General features: G+C 34.2%; 1 protein-coding gene across 8 annotated transcripts in view; it reads left to right on the plus strand.

Annotated features, from left to right (window-relative positions):
• LOC121863303 (AMP deaminase 2-like) overlaps positions 1–13,794 on the plus strand; it is a 176,902-nt gene that overhangs the window by 96,800 nt on the left and 66,308 nt on the right. For all 8 annotated transcript variants that reach the window (XM_042361911.1, XM_042361918.1, XM_042361915.1 and 5 more), the window contains one exon: positions 13,080–13,180. In XM_042361911.1, the coding sequence (XP_042217845.1) occupies positions 13,080–13,180 (101 nt within the window). The remainder of the gene's footprint in view (positions 1–13,079; positions 13,181–13,794) is intronic.

Below are 13,794 nucleotides of genomic sequence, written 5' to 3' on the forward strand. Positions count from 1 at the left end.
TTGATTAATGAACTGCCTTCGAGGATCTTCAATTAGGTTAACGAAAAAAAATGGATTCGAGTTCTTCTGAACCGACCTCAACATGTTTGCTAACACTTCCCGTGCAACCAGCTTTAATATCGATCGCCCATCACCATTAATCGGTTCTAGGGCTTAAATTCCTTACTATTTTAGTAAATATCAAAAGTTTATACCATTCAATAATTTTAAAAGTTTAATATTCAATTTTTAGTCATTTTAACAATTATTGAACATAATTAGAGTAAAGTGACTAGTTTATTGCGCGCATCTAGCCTCTTAACACAAAACAGGCGTTAGTCTCTCTGTTTTTCACTGGAGGTAACATCTTGCTTGAGACTCTCTTCAACTAAATGCTTTTTTCTGTGTTTCCCAAGCAAATTGTTGGTCATTTTGAAATATATTTTATATATTGACAATATATAATGCAGTGCAGTGTTGATTTACAGAAAATAATCTTGAATTACCAGAAACTAAAATTATGGGTGAAATGGCACCATGGGGTGACTTCTCTTCCACTAATGCCTTCTCTTCTACCTTCTCCTCCACCCCATTCTAATCCATCATCATCATCAGGAGCCTTCATACACACCTCAAAGTAAGTGAACTTTTCTACTATTTTGTTGAATTTAGGAAATTTTAATTGAGCTGGAACCAATTACCCAAAACCCATTGAAACAATGTGTTTAGGTTAACGACTTCTGGAGCGGATTGAGTTAGATTAATATATATATATATATATATATTTAACCAATTATATATATGTATATATATATATATATATATATATATATATATATATATATATATATATATATATATATATATATATATATATATATATATATATATATATATATATATATATATATATATATATATATATATATATATATATATATATATATATATATATATATATATATATATATATATATGCGTTATGAAACTTTTAAATCACTACTGTAATGTGATACGGGTGATTAATTTTTATCTCTTGTGCAAAATATGGCGTTAATATTCAAATTATTTGCTGTCTTGCAAGGATTCAGCAATGCAAATATATTCTCTAACTTTAGTCTGAGATATTATATAAGATAAAAACTGTAAGCCTAAACCCTGGCTGGGGAGGGTGGGGGTAAGTGATATGTTTGACAGTTGGCACGAGGTCTAATGTGTGTTTATTTATCAGTCCTTTGATGACTAAGCTTCTCTCATTTTAAAATGCAGTGAAATGACCTGGGAGAATATAATTTACATTGCTTGGATTCTTGTAAGATACTGATTAATTTAAATATAAGCAAGCTATAATTTGCACTAGACATAAAAATTTTAGTATATAATCATTTAGTACATGTAAAGTACAGATTTGCACTTAGGTCATTTTATTTCTTTTTACATTTCTTTTAGTATCGTGTGTGCATGTAAATGAATAAAAATAAGTGAAGAAATTTATGTAAATCTACCCAAAAATACAGTTGAAATTTTTTTACATTATTTAAATGTACTAATGTACTAAAAATTTTATCTCGTGCAAAATATTTAACGTGTATATTCAAATTATTCACTGTCTTGCAAGGATTCCAGCAATGCAAATTATATTCTCCTAACTTTAGTCTGTGATATTATATAAGATAAAAACTTAAAGCCTACTGTATAACCACCAAACCCTGGGTGGGAGGTGGGAGGTGACAGTGGCGGGGGAGGTGACAGTGACATGTTTGACAGTTAGCGCTGAAGGTCTAGTGAAGTATTTATTTGTTTATTATGTCCTTTGGATTGAGTTTTTGTTTTTGCTTATAAAATGTCATAGAAGTGACCAGGGAGAATATAATTTACATTGCTGGAATTCTTATAATATAGTGATTAATTTGAATGTAAACATGCTATAGTTTGCACGAGACAAAAATTTTAGTCATCGTTTTATACATTAGTTTGATTACATGTAATGTACAGTACAGCTTTGCCCTTAGGACAGTGTATGCATGTAAATGAGTTTCAATAAATGAATAAAGTTACATAATTGAACCAAAAATATTAGTTGAAAAACTTTATATAAACAGAGCTTGGATGCTTAAATTTTAGAATGACCAATAATTTTAATATAAAAAAATGCACAAATATTCAAGAACACAACCTTCTTGATATTTACTCCACTGGAAACGAATGTAAACATAGAACAGATTACTGTATTGGCGGATTTTGCTGATCAGCTGATGCACACAATAACGTGTGTTCTCCAAGGTTTTCGTTAATCAAAGTTTTGTTCGTTAATGGAATTGAAAATCCTTATGAAAGCTAATTCATTAACCGAAATTTCGTTAAGTGAACCGTTCGTTAATCAAGGGACCACTGTAATTACTTTTTACTATACCAAAATGCCTGAACATGTATCCAGAAAATACGGAGATGGGAATTTCTTTCCAGGCCGAAGAGGATGCAATGTGCAATTTCTGGAACTTCCGTACCTGTACCTATTGGAAAATTCCGGGGGTGAGGGATTTTTTTCTGGCTTTGACAGAGTAGTCTTATTACCCAGAAATATCTCATTCCCAGAAGTGCTCTGCACCAATTGTTCTGGCTAACGGAGACATCACTGTACAATATTGTAGATTAAATACTAAAGGACTGTGTGGCTCTTCGTGTGTCTGTCCACTATCGGATGCCTTGCTACAAACTGACACTAGGTCTCAGTTGCAAGCAGTGAATAGACTATTGTCTCATAATTCTTGGTTTAAGTTTGGGCGTCATGCAGTAGTCAGTTTGAAGTCTTCTAAAGTGAGGTGCTTTCTTGTTTGGAGTACTGTCTAGTCCCTGAGATATGCTAATAACTCAGTTTATTGAAAAGGTCCAAAAAAGGGCCACCAGACTTGTGCCTGCACTATGGATCTCAGTTACCCAGAGAGATTAGAATGCCTGCAATTTAAGTGTATACCGTACTATAGGCAAGCTAAGGGTGACTTAATTGAAGTTTATAAACATCTCAGAGGGCATTACTCGTCAAGTGTTCATAACTGACGATGGATGTCTGTACATCATCAGTTTACCTATACTCACTCTAGCGGTTGTGTAACAGAGACGTGACCGACTGCCCAAATGGCCAACGAGCCAATCAGTGATAAAGAGGATAAAAATAAAAGTAAAAAGAGATACTGTAGTCAAAAAGTGAGTTTTCCTAAGTACTGTACAGTATATGCAAAATAATTTTTTGAGGTTTGCCACTGTACACTTAAAAAAAATTCTGACTCGGCAAGTATACTCTACTCATTAGTCTTTGTTCATGTTCTGGGTAATAAGTTCAATATACAGGAGCGAACACAAACACCTGTATAGATTTTGTAGGTTCTGTTTACTGGATAAGAGATATGTACACAAGAATGCTCCTCAACCTGTCTGCTTGTCAACTGCTCTATAGATATGGCAAGTGATATGCAGCTTCCATACTGATAATTAAGCATGTGGGACATTGATAAATACATTGCCACACGCTACTAGCTAGGCTAAATAAATAATACATAAATGGAGCACATACATAATATACATAGCATAATATAAATACAGCATACATAATATATATACAGTCTTAACTTTTGAAACTTTTGTGGCTTATTATATATAGTTTAAGGGATTTTTTTAAATAACTTTACTCATCCTAAGTTTTGTATTTGAAATACACAGTTTTTACTGCAAAATGGTCAAAGACTGGTTGTTGGTCCGGTATTATTCCACTTACCCTGATTTTTGTAGTGTGAAGAATTTTTAGTGATATGAACTTAGTGTTTACCAGCCATTAATGTGAATCTTACTACACTCTGTCTCAGTTATAAACATAACATATTGTTTTTTAATCAAGAAATTTTTATAAATCTCGAATGTTAAGCACAGAACAGACAATAAAAAATTACGGAGAATATTTTTTTATACAAATTGAGCAGCATGCTTTCAGGACTGAGGTGATTTATTTTCAGTAGCACTTATAATTTTCTAATTTATTGTGCTTGTATTATACTGTATGGTGTGCTGCTTTCCTGAATGTTATTTGAACTGTGCGGACTTAATTATTTGTAAATATGAGAATAGTTGCAAGTGAAAGAGTATTACAAGGAGTAAGGTCAGGGGTGGATCAGGGAGTTATAAAGAGAAGGTTAATGAAGTAAGTATTTATATATAGTAAATAGTCCTTGATTCCAGTAGAGTTGTTTGTCCACCAGGTGATTGTAGTGGTTAATATCACTATCAGTACTGTTCATCTGCATGTTATGCCCCAAAACTTTGACCCACTGTGCAGTAACTACAGTATTGAAATTATGATCAGGAAGGTGTCATAGACAGTGGTATCCCATCCTAGTTAAAGTGGAATTGAGGGTTTAGATCCACCAGTGAAACTATCCACCAGTTATGTAATAGAAGTAGAAAATCTCTGATGATTTGCACTCTGTTGATATTAAGGGCCATATGATATTTGTTTTTATATATTTTTTCCTATTTTGTCTTTACTGAATAGAAAAATCATTGTTACCATGATAAATATTGCACAGGCTATGACTGGAAATAGTTTTCTTTTCATTCAGTTCACTGATTTCTGTGTCCTAATTGCACTTTACAAAGGAGATGAAACCTTCTTGCATTGCACTGAGAGGGCAGGAGTTGGAGGGGACTAGCCAATCAAACATTATCTCATATCACTTGAATGGCATTACTTATTTTGTGTAACCATTTTAAAGTTCAGTAGTAATTTATCAGAAGTCAACAAACCTCTATGAGTGTTTTTTAAAAAAGCAAAAAATAATATACAGGTACTGTATTTTCAGTTTTTGTTAAATAGGTAGGCCAGTTGAATGTATAGCGTATACTGTATAATAGACTGTCTCTTTCAGTGTTTAATATATGGATTACTTGAGTGTAATAATGGTGTGATATAAAATTAACACAAACACAGATCCTGAGGACAGCTGTGGCCAGTTGAAAATCTGGTCTTGGGAGCCTCTCCAAAGTTGCATGTTGTCAAGCATACACTGTAGCCAACTTGGGTTAACTAGTGAGGAGAACTCTTTTACTTACATATAATTAGTATAGTTTCTTAAACTTCTCACTGGAGGAGGCTTGAGACTGAAGACAGTCCTTGATCCTCTTCACCTGAAACTCAACCGCAGTGTACTGTCTTTAATATTTGGATGGATTTTTTAAAAATACAGTGATGTTGATTATAACTATTACACTATTGTACAGTAGAATTCCAATAGTCCGGCACCAGTAAGACCAGAGTGGTGCTGGACTTCCGGACGATTGGACGTTCCTCTATTTCATCATTGTATGTCGCTTCACAACAGTAGCAATGACCCGTAAGATAACCAAGATATTTTTTTGAATTTTTAGACAATTTTTCCAAGATTCGTTTCCTTAGTCAGATAGTCCAATTCTTGGGGTTTTTACATAGTCTAGTACAGTAGACTCGCATCTTACGCGTATTTTTCTTACGTGGTTTCAACTATATGCGGATTACCCCGGGGGTTAGGCTACAATTTCCAATTTCAAACACTAGCACACCTAAGCTCCACCCCCGCCATTCAAGCTCTGTCTAAATAAAGTTTTCAACTAATATTTTTGGCTCGATATATATAACTTTATTCATTTGTTTTTATTCATTTACATGCACACACTGTCCTAAGGGCAAAGCTGTACTGTACTAAAATGTACACTAAATTATTAATAAACTTTTTATGTCTAGTGCAAACTGTAGCATGTTTATATTCAAATTAACCCTTAAGCACCGGGTTAGGGTGCTGCTGCTGCTGGCAGTAACCCCCCCCCCCTCCTGCAGGGTTAAATTGTGAAAAAATTAACTTTTCCAAAAAAAAAAGCCTTTTTTTTTCTAGAAACCAGTTTTTGTGATATACAGTAGCTCAAATGCGACGCTCAGCAATGCTACCTAGGTATGTAAATTTCTAGCCAATTCGCCAGGCCAACATACAGGCAATTAAAACATCTAATAATTACTTAATAAGTAATATTAGGAGGACACGTCGCTACCTGGCATTTAATTGCTATTTTCAAAGTCCTTCCCTCATCCAGCTTCCATGCGCACTGCGAAGCTCATCTTAGCTCAATGAATTTGTTTTTTACATAAAATAATTTCATTTAGAACATTTTAATTAGAGGGATCATCAAGATCTCTATTTGTTGCCAATCAGGGGCACAGACATAATCCCCCAAGTAATAACTTAAGTGAGAATTTTTATGTGCGCACTATCACCCAGCAGGGTTGACAGTGCTGAGTCGCTAACATAGAGCTCTATGGCAACAGCGTTCACTATTACTCTAGCAATACTTATTGGGTTGAGAATTCCACCCTGAATTGTTCTCATATAACCCATATAAGGATGTAAAGTCCATTTCAACATAACTCTAGATTGCTAGGAAGACCGGAAGGTCAACATTCCGGAAGGAACGCTAAGTCTAGCAGTCTCGCTAAAGTTCGCCTGAAAAGACTGAACCCGCTACTGAGGACATCAATAAAATAAAGTTATGAAGAGAAAACTCAACTCTGGTCTTTATGCTGAGAGCAATTAGAAAACCGAGGGCGGAAGCCCAAAGGTTTTTTGTGAACGAACATAAGAGTAGGAAAGAGACGGTCATGGCATTCATACTAGCACGTGAATAATTGGGACAAAGAAAACTGTAAACAGTCTACATATATATGTATATATAAATAGATATATTCACATATTCTCTTTCAGTGAAGACGAGCCCGGGAGGGCGCAGCGACATTCACTGAATGACTTAAAGGCAAGGAATAATCACAACGATCTAAACAATTTCACAAAGAAGACGTGTTGTGGTCGCCATGATGCTGACCAGAGATCGTATAAGAAATTGTCCCAAATACAATAATTGAGAGACATAACAAAATAAAAGTCACTCTACTTCATCACTGTGCTAATAAGTACAAATTCCTTATATAAAATCCTCGTGGAGCTTCGCATTTCAGCAATTACAACACAAATTCGCGGAGCTCTCCTTCATGTGTATTTACAGCTGAATTGCCAGGCAAGAGATGAAGGTGGTAGTGTGTGCGATGGGGGGCGAAGGGCGGGGTTTCGACAATTGCAATTAAATGCCAGGTAACGACGTGCCCTCCTAATATTATTTATTAAGTAATTATTAGATGTTTTAATTGACTGAATGTTGGCCTGGCGAGTTATTGCTAGGCATTAACATACCTAGGTTAAAGGTAAGCGTCCCATTCCGTGTTCAACAAAAATACATAAATACAGTAAATAAAAATAAATAAAAAAATGGCGGGAAAATAGACGGACATTCTGGTACGTCACCCGGGGCCTAAGGGTTAACCCTTAAGCCCCAGGTTAGGGTGCTGCTGGCAGTACCCCTCACGCGGGGTTAAATCGAGAAAAAAAGACTTTTTTTTTTTTCTAAAAACTAGCAGGGATAGTCACAACGATCTAAACGACTCGCAAAGAAAATGTGTTTTGGTCGCCATGCTGACCAAAGGTCGTATAAGAAAATGCCCCAAAGTGGTTCACAAACTCAGATCCTTCCGAGGCAAAGTCCTCTTAATTGCACCATATTGGATCCTACAACCTTGGTGCCTGAATCTGCTGGACTGGTGCCCGAATCCTCTACAATTGCAACAAGGATGTCTAGACACATTTCCAAAATTAATAAAAAAAAATGACCGGAAAATAGGTGGACATTCTGGAACGTCACCCGGGGCCTAAGGGTTAATCACTATCTTATAAGAAAGCCAGTAATGTAAATTATATTCTCCCAGGTCAGTTCAGTGACATTTTATAAGCAAAAAACTAAAACTCACTCTAAAGGACTTAAGTTGGTAAACAAATAAATACTTCACTAGACCTTCGGCGCCAACTGTCAAACATGTCACTGTCACCTCCCCCCCACCCTTCCCCTCCCAGCCAGGGTTTGGTGGTTATAGGCTGAAAGTTTTTATCTTATATATTATCACAGACCAAAGTTAGGAGAATATAATTTGCATTGCTGGAATCCTTGCAAGACAGCGATATATATATATATATATATATATATATATATATATATATATATATATATATATATATATATATATATATATATATATATATATATATATATATATATATATATATATATATATATATATATATATATATATATATATATATATATATATATATATATATATATATATATATATATATATATATTGTACTGTATAGTAATTTAAGGGCGATTTAGGGGATTTTTAAGAGTGTTTCTGACTTTACGCGAAGTCCCAGGAACTTAACCCCCGCATAAGTTGCAAGTCTACTGTATAGTATTATTGTAAATAGAATACAGTAACTTGATACAATACTTTGTGCAGTAATCATAAATCAATTCCTGGATATAAGGAACATATAGCATGCCCTTCAAATTCGCGGGGGGTTAGGTTCTCAAAATGGCCGCGAATTGCCAAATCCGCGAATAACATTTGCTAACCATGGGGGAAGGGCACATTTTTACTTGTGTACAAAGAAATGTATATTTACTTTATGTGTTTGCCCTTAGGACAATTATTTCTTTTACCTGTATTGTATATATATATGTGTGTGTGTGTAGTCACACACACACAAAACACATACAGTACAAATAAATAATAATGGGAAAATCCTCTCACAAATAATCAGAAACAAATGTAGTATTAATAATGTTGAGTCTACCCCCAGGTCTACTCCATGCTTTGTTATTAATAAAGCATGGAGTAGACCTGACGGTAGACTCGACATTTTTAATACTACACTTGTTTCTGATTATTTGTGAGAGGATTTTCCCATTATTATTTATTTGTATGTGTTTTGTGTGTGTGTACGTGTCTACGCACACACATATATACAATACAGGTTAAGGAAATTACTGTCTCTAGAATGAATGGTTCCCTTTCCCGGCCACGAAAATTCCGGCAACTTTAAAACTACCCGCAGACATTCTTGGATACATCCAGGGTGTCATCCGCGAATAATAGAGGACAGCGAAATAAAAATTAGCGAAAAATCCGGGCGTATTGTACTGTTTCTTTAAATATGGGAATACAGTATTTTGGCCTGATGCCAAACCATTGGGAATTCCAAACTATCAGATGCCGGACTATTGGAAATCTATTGTACTTAAGGAGTATCCAAATGTCAATGTCATCTTTCCTAAAAGTAAAGTTAGGCAAAATATTTCATTGATCAGTAAATCAAATGGAAAAGATTTGGCTACTTGTTTTTAATATTATAGTGATATTATTTTCTTTTTAACATGTTGCAGTTCAGTTTAGCATAAATACCTGTACAGTACAGTACATCAAAAGTATTTTACAAGGATTATTGAAGTGCATCCAGCACCAGCCTTATATAGATATTCATAATTCTGTTTTCATAGAGTAATGTAACTCAGAGCCTAGGAAATTTACTTTGTCCCATCAGAAGCAAAAAAATAAAAACAAAACAAACAAACAAATCCATTGGTCCTCATATAAGACAGTTTTTTAATTACCTGTACCGGTATTATTTTTAATTGTTTATACAAAATATAATTTCAGAAATTGGGACAGAAATGTTTGATATTGTTTATTAGATTAGGGAATGGATTTATGCACACACTCAACAATGGAATAATTTTGTGTTAATTTATAGGTGTGTGTGTATTTTAATTCTAATGTGTGAATTACATAAAGATATTTATTTTCCAGAAGATTAAGATATGGGCTACCATTTTCTTGATAAATCAATAATTCTATTATGCTTGAATACTTAAAAGTACAGTAATAAAATTGTTTAGACATATTATATAAGACATTAATGGATATTTAAAAACTCCATCATCCAACCACATGATGAGTCATGGATATTTGATCACCCACAGCTGGACTTGGGTTGTGACACAGTTGCCTCATGTACAGCTTAGTGCATCTTCTATTTCGCTTCTGGTGACTAATGCCTTTAGTCTCCTGTTTATATAGTAACTACTGTATAGGTATTATATTCTTACATATATGTTTTTTTTATAAAACACTAATTTTTCCATATAACCAATACTTTAGCCACATACTCTCAGTATATATGAGGATAACATTAGTTGAATAACATATACCGGTACTGTATTCAGAAAGCTCCTGTTAAGTCAAACTTCACCTACCAGTAAACTGGAAATCTGGGTTAAGCAAACCTTATCTGTCTCGTCCATTATTTTTATTTTTATTTTATTTGGGGGGGGGGGTTTCCTGAAATTAAATGCGATCTACTGAGACAGTCCTTATAGATGCCACACAGTCAGTTTGAACTCTGTCCATAAAAATCAGAAAATGCTTAAATTTACTGAGCAGAACTGTAGTTTTAGAGAAGCTGATAATTAGCATGAGGACCATCTGCAACCACTGTGCTTACATTACATTGGAACTCTACAGACTGATGATGAAAATACCCTGTATAACAAAGCAATGAAGGGATACAATAAAAAACAAAACATTCACTGTAATATGAACATTCCAAACAACATCTAAATTGAAATGTGACTCTACCTTAGCTATACAGTATACTATACTGTACTTTCACTTAGCAACTGTTGCAGATGATCTATTGTGGCTTTGTATATAATGGTCTCGAGGACTTTACATACTGTTCAGGTTAGGGTCATTTACCAGTGATTATTTGTACAGTGGCAATTGCTCATTTTGAAGTCCAATATGCAGTTCACAAACAAAAGGGATCTTATATTCATCCTTGTTTCAACAGAACATGCAGCTGTAGAATGCTGTGTTGTATATAATTGAAATATGAGGAGAGAAATTGAGATTATGTGTTCATGGTGATCACAGCCAAGACGTGTTGGTGAAAATCTGATTTCTTGCTACAAAATATGTCCAGGGTTATACAGTACTTCGTATATTTCTCAAAAGCTAGTGTCAAATTATACATGAGGTACAGGGTACATGTACAGGGTATACGAAAAAAATCAGGCCTTTTTACCAAAAACGTCAATGGCCGAATTCTTGACTAGATAGGCTTATACAGTACACAAGTACAGTATTTATGCTAGTATCAACTCTCATGGTACTGCATATAGAACGATGTCTCGTATTTAAGAAAGTTGTTCTAAAAGGTATGTGACCCATTACACAGTGATCATTCCAATAGAATTTGTATGGGTCTAGGGTTTACTGTGCAGTACTACAGTACAGGTACTGTACTTTTTCTTTTTATATTGAAAAAACAACTTTTCAGTGAGACCACTGTCCAGCTTCACATCATTGTGTACTACTGTACTGTAATAATAACTTAACAACACTTCTCATAATCCTGTATTAGGTATTGGTTCCCTCCATGTTGGGATGATTATGCCATAAGAACTTTTTTGTTTTTGTTTTTAAGGATAAAGAACTTGTAAAGTATTAGATTACAGTTAAGATGTTCAAGAGGAGGGTTTTTTGAGCTTTGATAAAATTGATGAAATGAGTCAGTAAAGTTTGAAAACGTGATAGAGACTGATGGATGAAGCTCTGGCACACACATTGGAGTGTGTGGAAGAGAAAGATAAGAAGCTGAATACTATAGTGAGTGATATGGTTTTGATTATTGAAAGAGTGATTGGAATAAAAATTTAAGTTAAAGAATTGTATGGTAATTTAAGCCAAATTTTCTTATGAGAAATGATGGCATACCAAAACTAAATAGCAGTTAGAAAGATACATACAGTATGTGAGAAATGCCAGAGGATGTCTATTCGCTAAGTGAGAAAAGAAGGTGTAGAAAAATTACAAAGACATCGTAAAATAAAAATACAATAAATGGTTGTATGAATAAGGTAACTAACTTGTATAAATGTGAGAAGAATTGCAGTTAGACTGGTACTGTATTTATATACAGAACCTAAATAGGCATTTATTGATGAAACAACCATGTACAAGTTTGACAAGTTTTTTATTATCATGTTGCTTACTAACTGCCCAAGAAGTGTTCATTTGCATTGTTGCTACAGGTATTATTCTAAAAAGGCACACCTAGCCAGCAATACTGAATTGCCTAGCTGTTACAGCATTTGGTAATATTAATGCAGTTATTGAACATTTATGTCCTTCCCACTGCACTAGTCATTGTTTGCAAAATTGGAAATGTCCCCCTCACACACACACACACACACACACACACACACACACACCATATACTTTTATCAAGTTTTGATTGTATTGTTTCATATTGTATATCAGCTGAAGACACAGTACTGATACATTCTTTCCTATATTACTTAATTTCTCAACCCATTCATATTTGTGTTACTCATGAACACCACTTTAGCATCTTGGAAGTTTCTGATTTTCAGTCTAACTTATTCATTTCCCTTATCATATAAAGAAAATCTTAAACATTTTTCTGATGCATGGTAGATTAAACTTTAGTACGGACTTCTCATTTCTAACTTTTTGTCATTTTAATTGTACAGTGTCGTATATTATAGCATTATTGGTACTGATTTACATAGAAACAGTTGGTAAGTTTGTTAATACAGTACAGTACAGTACAGTACAGTACAGTACAGTACAGTACAGTCCTGTACAGTCCTGTACAGTACAGGGTATTAGCTTTACTCATGATATTATATTGGTCAGTGTTGGGTCAGATGTGGAGGAAATTTATCCCAGTTTGTCTGCATGGTTTTCCATACATTTTCCTGTACTGTCCTCTCCTAACTTCTCCATACCTGGGACTTTATCTTCAAGGATTTTGTTAGATCTCTTTGAAGACCCCTTATCTCTCAGTAGAGAAATAATCCTGAGCTGATTGTCTTCTGCCTCTCAAGGAAGCTCTTTTAATAAACTTGTTTCAACAGATTAAAAATTCAGTGATATGTACAATAATCAGCTTAACATTATAGACTAAGTATTTTATATGGAAATGAATTTAAACTACATAAATGTATATGAATAGCCATACTTCACCCTGGTAGCCAACATCATTACTTAGTACTGTGATGTAATATTTAACTACATTACTTAGATAGCCACAACAGTTAAATTTCTTCCACAGATCACCCCATCCATCCACCACGTAAGGAAGTCAGCCCATGGAAGACTGATGTTCCTGAAAACTGTGGATATCGCTTTCGTATGGTTGATGGAGTTTTCCAGGTACAGTACAGTATTGTATTGTGTTCATTTTGATCAGTCAGATCACTTTACTATATTTTTAGTGCTTTTCTATTGGCATTTTCAAGTACAGTATAATACCTGTATACTTATTTTGTACTTTTCTATTTGCTTTGATTAATGCTTTTCTTGTGATAGCATGATGAAGTAATTGTCTAGCCATCATTTAGGTGACACGAGTAAATCAGCGTCGACCCCAAATGAGATACAACAGCCGGTGTAAGTCACTTCGGAGACTCATCCCCTTGATTCAGTTTCATCACGGGGAGCAAACTTTTGTCTCCAACTGCACAGGAAAACAAGAATCTATTGTACCTCAACCTTTTATTTTTCATGATATACTATGTACAGTGTACTCATCCTCCAGTCATTCTAGTTAATCTCTTTTAACTGAAGAGTAAAATATACTGTATAGTAGTATAGTTTAGGGACCAGTTTCAATATAAAGTAAAATTATTTACATGGATTGGTATAGCCCAAGCAAAGTGGTCCAGGTCCGAGTGATTTAATACCGAGTCTGCTGCCTCAGTAATTAACTTTCTATGTTTTTAAAGTAGGTTGATTATATCATACCACATTCACTCCAAAATTTTATT

Source organism: Homarus americanus, unplaced genomic scaffold (assembly GCF_018991925.1).
Source record: "Homarus americanus isolate GMGI-L3 unplaced genomic scaffold, GMGI_Hamer_2.0 scaffold46197, whole genome shotgun sequence".
Taxonomy (NCBI): Eukaryota; Metazoa; Arthropoda; class Malacostraca; order Decapoda; family Nephropidae; genus Homarus; species Homarus americanus.